The sequence below is a fragment of the Chionomys nivalis genome, chromosome 10 (assembly GCF_950005125.1).
Source record: "Chionomys nivalis chromosome 10, mChiNiv1.1, whole genome shotgun sequence".
In the NCBI taxonomy this organism is placed as follows: Eukaryota; Metazoa; Chordata; class Mammalia; order Rodentia; family Cricetidae; genus Chionomys; species Chionomys nivalis.
In genome coordinates, this window is record NC_080095.1 from 68,047,333 (window position 1) to 68,060,424 (window position 13,092).

Consider the following 13,092-nt stretch of genomic DNA (forward strand, 5'->3'; position numbering starts at 1 on the left):
TTTAATCAGTCTTCTACCTAGAAAGCTAGGACTGTTGAGCTTTAGCCATGTTTTGCCCTGCCCTCCATTCCGTTATTTGTCCCATCCTGGTCACCCTCAGGATGAAAGTGGTGAGAAAATGGGTGTGGGGAGGTAAAAATAACACTTGATAATGGGATTTTCCTCAGGCTCTTGGATCATAGGAGCCTTGTTCTGAGTTTCCAGGGGTTCTGAGGCATGTGCTGGAGCCAGCTTTGGATCCAGATTAGGAAGAAAACACCTGAGAAATCTCCCCACATGTTCTGCCATGCTTGAAGATTCTTTTCCTTTATCTTTTGCTGTGTGCTTCTGCCACACAGGCTTGGGATGTGGCTTTGCCACAGGTACGTTAGCTTTCTATAGCTGTGACAGAATTCTTTATTTTTTATTTTTTACTTTTATGTGCATTAGTATTTTGCCTGCGTGTATATATCTGTGAGGGTGTCAGATCTTGGAATTACAGACAGTTGTTAGCTTCCATGTGAATGCTGGGAATTGAACCTGGTTCCTCTGGGAGATCAGTCAGTGCTCTTAACCACTGAGCCATCTCTCCAGCCCCGTAACAGAATTCTTAAGACCAGCATGAAAGGAAAGGTTTATTTCGGCTCAGTTAGAAGAGTTTCGGTAAGTGTTCCTTTGGCTTTATTGCTTTAGAGCCAATGACAAGCAGAATATAATGGCAGGGATCCCAGGACAGAGCATAGCTGTTCCCCTGTGACAGTCTGGAAGTTAAAAGAATTTTTTTTTCTTTTTTGTCTTTTTAGGACAAGACAAGGTTTCTGTGTATAGCCTTGGTTGTCCTGGAACTCCCTCTGTAGTAGACCAGGCTGGCCTTGAACTTAGAGATTTGCCTGTCTCTCCCTTCCTGTGAGCTACCACAGATGAACTGGAAGCTAAAGAAAAGGACTGGAGTCTCTGTAATTGCCTGCCAGTGGTGACCCTGCTTTCTCTACTAGGCCTTATCCCCTAAATACTTTACAGTGTCCATCATGCTTTGAATACATGAACCTCAGGACATTCCAGAGCTAAGCTATAAGTAGAGGCCAAAGTGTGAGAGAGAAGAGAAAAGGAAGGAAGAGACGGCTCTGGTTGGAAGGTGCACCGCTCTTACACGGAATGGAGTTTGGTTCTAGCTCAGTTTCCAGCAATCACCCTGGGTGATTGAGAACTGTGTGTAAGCCAGCATTCTGAGTTTTTTAAAGAAAAAAGAAGTTGGTGTTTTTTTTTTGTTGTTGTTGTTGAAGCAAGTTTTCTGAAGAAAGGTTGAAATCAACCTTCCGATGCTGTATTTATGTTCTGCTCTCCTTTCCAGTCCATCTGTTGTTGGACAGCTTTCCAAGTCCTCAGGTAGTTGATTTTTGCAGTCACCCAGCATCGTGGCTGTAATCGTGGAATGTGATAGACTGTAATACACTTATGCCATGTTGATTGCCACCAAAGTTTAACTGCATTTTCTGTGACTGACTAATTACAGGTACTCTTTGACTTAAGATGGGGTTCTAGCCCAGTAAATCTCTTGTTAGTTGAAAATAACATCAGCTAAAAAAAAAAAAAAAAAAAAGAAAATAATATCAGCTAGAAATGCATTTAACACATCTAAACTAACTGATATCCATATTTTAGCAAAGAGATTGTTAGGAATGTGTACTTTTGGTGTTATATAAAGAAATATATAGTCAAAATGAAAATCACTCAGCAGGGCAGTCTATTTGCAGAAAGGGTGTGCGAAACTCAGACCAGCTATCAGGCATGCACGGCCAGAGTGGTCTCCAGTTTTTCTTTCTGTCTTAGGTGGTGGAAGCTTACTTTACAGTCTGTGCAATTGGCAAATTGGCATAAAGGAGCAGCAGGCTCCCTTGTTGGGCTGACTTCCTTTGGTAGAAAGGATAGATTGTATGGTGTGGGTTGTTTACTCTCATGGTGTTGTGATGTTGTGGTTGACTGGGAGCTCATGTGGCCTCTGCAGAGCACGAGAGGGTATTTCTAGCCCAGGAAATGGTCAGCATTCAAAAATTGCATTAGGCTTTCTCCTTAGTATGTATTGCTTTAATATCATTGTGATCAACATAGTTTTTTTTGTTTGTTTGTTTGTTTTGTTTTTTCAAGGCAAGTTTTTCTCTGTGTAGCCCTGACTGCCCTGGAACTTGCTTTGTAGACCAAAATTACAGAGATCCGTGTGCTTTTGCCACTTGAGTGCTGGCATTAAAGCTGTTGTGTGCCACCACTGCCTGGCATGCTTTGTTTCTTGAGACAGGAATTTCCTTTGTAACCCAGGCTAGCTTTGAGCTCACAGTGTAGGCTAAGATAGTCTCAGACTCTTGATCTTCTTTCTTTAACTTCCTGAGTTCTGGGATTACAGGTGTGTGTCACTATGCCAGGGGTAGTTTAAGACTTTAAAGTTTCGTTTCTGTTCATCTCTGTAATAAAAACCTTCATGCATATGGAGGTCCAGTGTTGATGCTGACAGTCTTCCTCAGTAGCTTTTACCTCAGTCAAACCCCAAATTACCCCAAAAGCCTGTCCTGGAACTTGCTCTGTAGACCAGGCTGGCTTTGAACTCACAGGGATGGATCTGCCTGCCCCTGCCTCCCAAATGCTGGGATTAACCACCGCCCAGCCTGTATATTTTTTTTTTTTAATTTTTTACCTATTAAGTATCAGTGATTTGTTGGAGCTGTAGAGATGGCTCCATGGTTACAAGCACTGAATCTATTCCAGAGGACCTTAGATTAATTCCCAATACCCATCTGTATTGGGAGCTCACAACCATCTGTAACTCTACAGGGATCCAACACTCTTCTGGCCTCCATGGGCATTAGGCACACATGTGGTACACAGACACACATGCAGATAGAACTCCCATTCACTCTAAATAACTTAAAAATGTTAGCGTGCTTTGTGTATGTCTGTGTTATGTGTATGTGTGTCGGGGAGAAGTACATGCCTGTGGAAACCTCAGGTTAATATTGATGTCTTTCTCAGTCCATCTTATTTTTTGAGACAGAGTCTCAAATAGCTCCCTGATTGGCTAATCTACCTGGCTACCAAGTTCCAGGGATCCCCAGCTGTGGCTTTCTCCTTGGCTGGTGGAGATAGAAATGCTGTTCTCATGCCTATGTGGTGAGCACTTCGCCACTGAGTCATCTCCTCAGTTCCCTAATTAGTAAAGTTAAACGCCTTAGTGTTGAAGAGTAAGGGGGCCTGGTGTGGTGGCGCACACATTTAAATCACAGCATTTGGGAGGCAGAGGCAAGTGGATCTCAAGGCCAGCCTGGTCTACAGAGGCAGATCAGGACAGCCAAGACTACACAGAGAAACCCAGTTTGAGGGTGAGAGGGAGAAAGTGGACAGAGACAGAGATAACTAGAAAACGTCTCACATGTACATCAGGTGTTTGGTACTTCGACTGAGAACTTCAGGAAACAAAAGCCTGGATGAAGCATGCCTTGGAACCCTGGAATCTCAGCCATGGTTAATACAGGCCAGCTGGGCTGTAAACCCTTGTCTCAGGAAACTGAAAGGGGAAAGAAGATATATGAAGCAGCTTTTCATTAAAGTTGGCATAAACTAAGCTGTAAATTGTGTACAGCATTTAGTTTCTTTTTTTTTTCCTGGGAAAAAAAAAAGGTTAACCACACCAAGAATTAGATATGCCATGATGTTAAAGCTTCGGGCTTTGCCTTTCTTTTCCCTTGGGTTCTGTGTATCAAACCCAGCCAGGGTGTGTGCTGCTAGACAGGCAGCACCCTACTGTTGAGGTGGATTCTTGGCTCGTCTCTCCGGAACTGGTTTCTCATAGTGCTTGGTCAGAGGTTCTTTGTATTTTGGAGGACACAGCAGACCGTAGCATCATTTCATAAATTAAAGGAAGTGCTTGTTTCCCTATTAAGTGTCTTACTCACTGTTCTAACACTGTGAAAAGATACCGTGGCCAACGTAACTTACAAATGAAAGCGTTTAATTGGCTGGCTTACAGTTTTAGGGGGTTCGTTATGGTGAGAAACATGGCGGGCAGGCAGGCAGCCAGCCTGCCTTTGGAGCAGTAGCTGAGAGCTTATATCTTCTCCACAAGACAGAGACAGAGAGACAGGGCTTGGCTTGGGCTTTTGAAACCTGAAAGCCTGCCCCCACTGATACACCTTCTCTAGGAAGATCACAGCTCCTAACCTTCCTAAACTGTCCACTGGGACCTAGACATCCAAATAGATGAGCCTAGGGGCTGTTCTTATTCAAACCACGACCGTAAGTTTATGCTAAACATTTCTGTTTCTAGTTTCCCTCTTGAAACAAGGAACCCCTGTTGACCTAGAGCTCCCTATGTAGTCAGGATGACTCTCCTGCCTCCACCTTCTGAGTGCAGGGATTACAGTGTATGGCGCCACATTGGTGTCATACAGAGTTGGGAACTGAACCCAGGACTTCATGTGTGCTAGGTGAACATTCTACCAAGTAAGCTACATTCCTTCCCCCTAAATATTTTTTTCTTAAAACTTTTTTTTTTGAGAAGGTCTCACTATATAGTTTAGGCTCTTATCCTCCTTCAGTCTCAAGTGCTAGATTTTAAGAGTGTACTACCATGCCTAACAAAACACATTTTTTAGATTATAATGTTTTGGGGGTAGCATCAATATTATTACAATTTTGTCTCTGTTTTACTAACTGCACATGCAGAGAACAACAATGCTTTAGATTCTGATAATTCTTGGCAGGATTGTTATCTTACCTAAGAACTAGGGGATGCGTTCCTGTAATCTGCCTTAAAGTATTAAATGGCTGATTTGGAGATATATCATCAGACTATATTGTCACAGGTTGTCAGTGCTCTGGCTAGTAAAAATCACTTGTGTTTAAAGTTGATTGCTTAGTCACTGAGTGAAAGAAGTCACCTAAAATCTTTTATAATGTCCCTGCTTCTGGACCTTTAAATTAAAAATCATCTAAGTTATCAGGTGTGAAAAAAAATAGAGGGCTACCAGCTGTGGGGGTGCACACCTTTAGTCCCAGCACTGAAGAGGCAGAGGCATGCAGATCTCTGTGAGTTCAAGGCCAGCCTGGTCTACAGAAAGAGTTTGAGGTCAGTATGTAGTGAGATTCTGTCATTTTTTTTTTTTAAAAAAAGAAGGGCCTACTACATTGCTCAGTGAGTAAAGGTGCGTGTTGCCAAGGGTAACTATATGCGTGATGCTCAGTGCCCATTTGGCGGAAGAAGAGAATCAACTCTATTGTCTTTTGACAATGAATGAATAAAATCAATATAATAAAAAATGAAATTAAGAACAGTTTTTATACAGTTTTTGTTTATTTTGTTTGGCATCAAATTCTTGACCTGGTGTTACCAGTGGTTGTGAGCCAGCACGTGGGTGCTAGGAGCCGAATCTCAGGACTGCTGTGCCATCCAGCCAGCCCCATAGAACCAGGCCTCTCACTGATACCTCACGCATTCTGGTTTGCATTCGTCTCTTTTAAACTATTTTATTTTGGGTATACGTGTGTTTTTCCTGCATGTATGTCTGTGCGCTGTACATGTATAAAGCCTGCAGAATCCAGAAGAGGACATTTAACTGGAGTTACAGATGATTGTGAACTGCTTTGTCGGTGCAGGGAATTGAACCCAGGTCCTCTGGAAGAGTAGCTAGAACTGTTAGCCACTGAGTTATCTCTCTAGCTCCCTGTTTTTTTTTTTTTTTTTTTTTTTGGTTTTTCGAGCCAGGGTTTCTCTGTGGCTTTGGAGCCTGTCCTGGAACTAGCTCTGTAGACCAGGCTGGTCTCGAACTCACAGAGATCCGCCTGCCTCTGCCTCCCGAGTGCTGGGATTAAAGGCGTGCGCCACCACGCCCGGCTCTAGCTCCCTGTTTTTAATGAAAGTATATTAGGCAAGCAGTGGTGGTGCACACCTCTAATCCCAGCACTTTGGAGGCAGAGGTAGGTGGATCTCTGCAAGTTCGAGGCCAGTCTGGTTTATAGAGCAAGTTGCAGGACAGACAGGACTACACAGAGAAACCCTCTCTCGAAAAACAAAAACAATAAGTATCGGGCTGGAGAGATGGCTTAGAGGTTAAGAGCATTAGCTATTCTTCCAGAGGTCCTGAGTTCAATTCCCAGCAACCACATGGTGCCTCCCAGGTACCTATAATGAGATCTGGTGCCCTCTTCTGGCATATAGGCATATAAGCAGGCAGAACATTGTATTTGTAATAAATAAATAAATAAATCTTTAAAAAAACAAAACAAAAAGTATCTTATGTAAGTGTATGAACAAGCATTGGACTATTCAAAGAAGGGAAGAGAGATAGTTTATTGTGGGCCAGGTGCTGAAATAACTTTAATTTCTCCTTTATGATAACTATGTAAAATGATGTCATTTCTATACTGTCTTTGCTTTACACATGAGCAGACAGGCTTAGAGAGACTGCAGAGCTGCTGTTCCCTGCTGTACCTGGCCATCTAGACCATGACTGTGGCGAGTGGGATGGTGGAGAGGGAACGGTACTTGCTGTGAGGTTGATGACCTCTGTTTGATCCCCTGGACACACACGGTGGGAGGCAAGAGTTGATTCCACATGTGGTTCTGACCCTCAGCTCCTGAGCTGTGGCACATGTGCACCTACATGCATACGCACACGCACATGCCAATAAACAGTGAATGTCATTAAAAAGACCGTGAACTAGTACCTGGTCTTGAAATAGAGACATTTACTGTGGTGTGCACTGGTTTTATTAGGTGTAAGGAACAGGGAATACATAACTATTGGAGGAGAGTAGGGTTTCAAATTAGTGCTGTTGCTGTAAGAACCTGCTATTTTCATGGTGATGAGATTTGTGTGTGAGTATTATAGTGGAAACAGAAACAGTGGAAATACCACATATTTACATATAACATTAAGCATAATGTTAATATTTTGTTTGGTGATCCTAATCATATTACGATGTCTTCCACTACAGATGTCCCCCTCGCACTTTCCTACCAGCTCTCTGCAAAATCTTTCTTGATGAGAGTGCCCCAGACAATGTGTTAGAGGTGACAGCCCGAGCCATAACATACTACCTGGATGTGTCTGCAGAATGCACCCGAAGGATTGTAGGAGTAGACGGAGCTATAAAAGCACTTTGTAATCGTTTGGTGGTGGTTGAACTTAACAACAGGACCAGCCGAGATTTAGCTGAGCAATGTGTAAAGGTAAATATTCCTTACATTGTTTGGAGAATAAAAACTGTTTCACTGAGGAAGTAGCAATAAGTCACCATTCTTTTGAGAGTGGTGAAGAGCATTAGAATTGACAGTCAGGTGGCACCAGAGCCCTGGAAGAGCTGGGGATGAAACCTGGGTGACAGCTGTGGGGTGAGATGCTTGCCTGTTCTGCTTCCTGCTGTTCAGTGCCGGTAGTCACTAGGCTTGAGAGAAGCTCTTCATGCTTCTGCCCAGAGTTTCTGTGTATACAAATAGTGACAAAGTTCACCTGACAAACAACAGTAGTACCCAGTATAGGCAGTCTTCCAAGCACTCATAGTTCTATAGGTGCTGCCATTAACATCGTATCTATTTTACATATGCAAAAAATCAGTACACTGAGCAGGTAGTGGTGACCCTGCCAAGATTTAAAGCTTAGAAGTCTGGTTTTAGGGTCCATGGACTCAGCTATTTTGCTATCATCTCTAGAGTAAACTGTTTTAGGGGCTACAGAGCTGGCTTAGCAATTTAGAGAACTTGCTGCTCTTGCAGAGAACCTGAGTTTGTTCCTAGCACCCACATTGGGTGTCTTATAGGCCTTCATAACTCTTGTTCTAGGAGGATCTAATTCCTCTGATGTCCATGAGTACCTGCAGTTGTGTGAGCATGCGCGCGCGCGTGCACACACACACACACACACACACACACACCAGTACCAAGTCAGTAGTTTATTAGAGATATTTAGTGATCGTGTTTATATTATATTGTTTTATTTTATATTTTTGAGTCAGGGCCTTTCTATGTAGTCCATTATGTTTCATAATGTTCTACATTTTAGATTTGGTTCTGATTGATTTTTTTCTTTTTCTGATTGTTTGTTTTGAAAATAGGGTCTCACTATGTAGCCCCAGCTGTCCTCAAAATCACAGAGTCCTACTTGCCTTTAACTTCATTTATAAAGCTTTATTTGTGGGGTGTGCCATGCATGCTGTTTCTTGTTGCGTAATTCGTATTTTGTAACATTGAAAGGTGAATATTGTAAACTCCTATCACTGGTAATAGGAAGACAGTGACCAAAGAAAGCCTGAGACCCTTGTTTGACTGTTGTTCCAATTCAGCTCTCTTCTTGGAGTAGCCAGCTCCTAGAAAGAGTAGCAACAGGTGTACTTTCTAAGACTGAAGTCAGGGCTGTGTTTGTGTAGCTCTCCTGAAAACAGCCAGGACAAGGTCACATGACATCACTTCTTTACAGCTCTAAACACGGATCCTGGTGAGTGAGGTTTGATTTTATTGACCATTTCATTCTTTTCTCTCTTTTCCCCATGTAGCGTAGGTTAGCATTGTCCTTACTATGCAGCCAAGAATGGTTTTGAGTTCCCTATCCTTCTGCCTGAGTTTCCCAATTGCTGGCATGACAGACTTGTACCACCCCACCTGACTTATATCAGTATTTTTCATTGATTATAGGTTGCATTTATAATACTTTCTATATATTGGGTTAAATAAAAATAAGGTTGATAGAGAATTGAATTTCACTGTTTTACTTTACTGTTGGAATTTGTTCTGCTCTGTGATGCTGACAAGCTACAGTCAGTGCTGCCTTCCTCTGTTAATTCTGTGTCACTGTTGTAGGTGTTGGAACTGATATGCACTCGTGAGTCAGGAGCAGTCTTTGAGGCTGGGGGTTTGAATTGTGTTCTTACCTTCATTCGTGACAGCGGACACCTGGTTCATAAAGATACCTTACACTCTGCGATGGCTGTGGTCTCAAGACTCTGTGGCAAAATGGAACCTCAGGATTCTTCTTTAGAAATTTGTGTAGAGTCTCTGTCTAGTTTGTTAAAACATGAAGACCATCAGGTAAGTAAATTGTGTTGTAGCTGCTGAGTTTTCAGAAAGAATTTGATAATGTTCCCTCTTTAGAACTATGGTACATTAAAATTTGAGATTTTCGCTTGGCTTACTTATCTAATATCTCTACACCATAAGCCTTTGGAAGGACAATAAAATGTGTTTTAAGGTAGGCGTTGTGGTCCAGGCCTTTAATCCTAAACACTCAGAAAACAGAGACAAACAGATCTCGGAGTTTGAGTCTGGCCTTGTCTACATGCCATGTTCCAGGCCAGACAGGGTCACACAACGAGACACTGTCATAAAAACCAACAAAACAAACCTGTTTAATGAGAATGATATATTTACTAAAATTTAAATGTTATAGAGATAGCCATTTTTATAGCTGTACTTGTATTCAGTAACATTTTGTTGACTTAGTACAGTATTTACTGAAAACAATAGGCTAGATCTTACCAAAGTAAAGTAACCTAGTATTTATATAATATTATTTATAAGGTTTTGTTGAATTGCTATACTTTAAAAAATAAAGCTAGTTTTCATGCCTTTTTTTCTATTTAGATATTACCTCACCAGCAGTCATAGATAGTCTTGGCCAATTTGTACATAATAACAATTTATATTTCAGAGTATTTACTGTCTGTTTCCCTCCTTTATATGCCCTACCTCATTTGAGCAGACAGATGGGTTATGGGGAGTATTGTTAGACTGCTTTGCAGATGAGGACACAGGCCTTTGACAGGTACAGCCCTTTCTCAGATCGTGAGATAAAGGGAGAGTGGAGCTGCCGTTCAAGTTTAGATACTTCAGATAAAGTATCTCTTTGCCCCAGCTGCTTTCCATTTGGTGTTTGTATGGAAGTGACTTGATGCTCGCTCTCTGGAGGATGTGTTACCTACTTTACTCCTGCACCATTAGGTTTCAGATGGAGCTCTGCGCTGTTTTGCATCACTAGCTGACCGGTTTACTCGTCGTGGAGTGGATCCGGCTCCCTTGGCCAAGCATGGGTTAACTGAAGAGCTGTTGTCACGAATGGCAGCTGCTGGTGGTGCCGTGTCAGGACCGTCTTCAGCATGCAAACCAGGCCGCAGCACCACGGGAGCCCCCTCTACAACTGCAGATTCCAAGCTGAGTAACCAGGTGTCGACGATTGTCAGTCTTCTCTCAACGCTTTGCAGAGGCTCTCCCCTAGTCACACACGTAAGAGTGCTTCTGATGCCTTGCTTTTTATCCTTTCAGAAAAAGTCGTTTTGTATAATGCAAATATTAGATGTTTTTCTCCATTCTCTTTTTAGGATCTTCTGAGATCAGAGCTTCCAGATTCAATTGAAAGTGCATTGCAGGGTGATGAAAGATGTGTGCTTGATACCATGCGTTTGGTTGACCTCCTCTTGGTGCTATTATTTGAAGGACGAAAGGCCTTGCCCAAGTCTAGTGCTGGATCTACGGGCAGAATCCCAGGACTACGGAGATTGGATAGTTCCGGGGAACGCTCTCATCGGCAGCTTATAGACTGTATTCGAAGTAAAGATACTGATGCACTCATAGATGCAATTGACACAGGAGGTCAGACATTTTTTCTCAAAAATAAAATCATAGCCGAGTGTGGTGGCAGTGCCTTTTAATCTTGGTTCTTGAGAGCCGAGGCAGGTAGATCTCTGTGAGTTCAAGACCAGCCTGGTCTACAGAGCTAGTGCCAGGACAGGTTCCAAAGCTACGGAGAAACCCTGTCTCGAAAAACCGAAAAACCAAACAAACAAAAAAAACAACAAAAAAACATAGAGAAACCCTATCTCGAAACAAAACACATAAATGAATGAATGAATAAATAAATGCCATAAGATAAGGAACCATAGGCCGTTTCTAATAGTTTTTGGGCGAGATGCTCAGCTTGCTAACTGTTTAAATAGTCTTTCTCTCCCCATGTGCAGCTGTGCGGTTACCGCCTGGTGCACGGTAATGCCTCAGTGCGCGTTCACTTGTCCACTTGAGGAAGTTGAGTGTCTGTAAAGTTGGAATTTACCCACTTTATAATCTGAAAGTAAGATTCCTGACCAGTTCTTTTAATTTATTCATTTTTATTATGTGTGTGGGTATTTATTTGCCTTCATGTATGTATGTGTGCTGGCGCACTTAGAGGTCAGAGTTGGATTCCTTAGAACTGGAGTTCTAGGTGGTTGTGAGCCACTCTGTAAGTGCTGGGAATTGAACACAATAAGAACTCTTTCTGCATCGTCTCTCTAGCCCTTATTATGGAATTTTGATACAGATTTTAAGTACTAATGTTAAGAGAAGGGTGCCCAAGAAGAAAGTAAGATGCATGCACAGGTAGATGTGAGCTTCTCAAAGGAGTCATGCTGTTTTTCCGTTCTTACTTCATGTTTGTTTTTAATGCTTAAAACCATGTAATGTTCAGTGATTTGATGCCTCCGTCCTCCCCGTTTCTCAGCAGTTTCACCCTGCAGCTCTGATTAGCCTAGAACGTGGCAATGTAGACTAACCTGGCTTAAACTCCTAGTGATTCTCTTGCCTCTGCCTCATGAGTGCAGGGGTTGTAGGTGTGTGATACTATACCTGGACTGATTTAACCTTTTTATAATACTTTTTCTTAGTTGACCTTAGGTTTTCTGCTTTATACTGTACTCAAATATGTAAAAATTTTATCTCTGTACTTAATAAAATATAGCAATCAGAGTTGTTTAAACTTTAGAAAAGTTGAGTGTTTTATTGGCCTTAAAAACAAAAGATTTTCTGTTTTTTCAATTTTCAGCTTTTGAAGTAAATTTTATGGATGATGTGGGTCAGACGCTGTTAAACTGGGCCTCTGCGTTTGGAACTCAGGAAATGGTAAGCCAGTAAAAGGTGATGTTTGAATTTCAGTGTTAAAGGATTAATAGAGCAACTTTGTGGTTCTTCATCACATTCCAGGTAGAATTTCTTTGTGAGAGAGGTGCTGATGTTAATAGAGGCCAAAGGTCATCATCATTACACTATGCTGCGTGTTTTGGAAGACCTCAAGTAGCAAAGGTAAAAGCCAGGGTTTTCAAAATATTGTTATCGTGTGTGTGTGTGTGTGTGTGTGAGAGAGAGAGAGAGAGAGACTGTCTGTCTGCATGTGCATGTGATGACATGTATGTTGGTCCATCAGGCCAGTCAGAGGCTGAACTCAGGTCACTAGTTTTGGTGGCAAGCCCCTTTCCCCGTTGAGCCATCTTACCAGCCCCATGTGTTAAAGCATGAATTTTTAACAACTATATGATTCAGAAATTAGAATGACAAAAAATTTCATTCTGATAAGTTTATACTTCTATGCTATCTACATCATTTTTTTCCCATTTTCCAGAATAACTGGTTTTAATTAGTTTTTAAAAATTGTTTGCAGTGTTTCTTAAGCAAAAATATTATAGTATTTTCCACTTTTGGGATTCCTTTCTATACTTTGAGAAACTGAAATTCATGAGCTGAAGAGATGGCTCAGCAGTTAGCATTGCTGCTCTTCCAGTGGAGTTGGATTCAATTTCTCAACACCCATGTGGCTGCTCACAACCATCTGTGTCTCTGGTTCCAGGTGATCTGACAGCCTCCTCAGGCATCTTGTACACACATGGTGCACAGATATACATATAGGCAAAATGCCCATATACTTAGCATAATAATAAACCATTAAAAAAGATGGAATGAAAGTGTGTGATGGGGGCTCTAATCTGTTGATGGTGAAATGATGGAGCATAATGAAAGACTAGCAGACTCTGAGGTCGGGGAGCTGGATTCAAGTGTCAGCCCATCCATAAAAACGGCTGTTCTTAAGTTTGTCTTGAGGTTTTGTCTGTAGAGTAGTTGTAATACTGTCCGGATTATTGGGAGAATTAGGAAAAGATAACACACGCTGATCAGTGCACTAGTTGGTGCATCTTAGGTGTTCGAGGGATAGCTGCTGTGTTCTGATAGTAACCCAGGAGTTACTGTCTTATTAGAGAGCTGGTCTTTTCCAGCTCAGTCTGGCAGTTTGAACTGGCTAGATTTTAGAGAGAGCCAGGTCTCTACTGATACTGGGA

General features: G+C 41.9%; 1 protein-coding gene across 6 annotated transcripts in view; it reads left to right on the top strand.

Annotated features, from left to right (window-relative positions):
* Hectd1 (HECT domain E3 ubiquitin protein ligase 1) overlaps positions 1-13,092 on the top strand; it is a 91,796-nt gene that overhangs the window by 15,101 nt on the left and 63,603 nt on the right. For 5 of the 6 annotated variants that reach the window (XM_057783338.1, XM_057783341.1, XM_057783342.1 and 2 more), the window contains exons 3-8: positions 6,961-7,195; positions 8,819-9,046; positions 9,956-10,237; positions 10,333-10,603; positions 11,808-11,884; positions 11,966-12,064. In XM_057783338.1, the coding sequence (XP_057639321.1) occupies positions 6,961-7,195; positions 8,819-9,046; positions 9,956-10,237; positions 10,333-10,603; positions 11,808-11,884; positions 11,966-12,064 (1,192 nt within the window). Of the gene's footprint in view, positions 1-6,960; positions 7,196-8,818; positions 9,047-9,955; positions 10,238-10,332; positions 10,604-11,807; positions 11,885-11,965; positions 12,065-13,092 lie in introns of those variants that run through there. The other variant, XM_057783344.1, reaches the window with a different exon arrangement.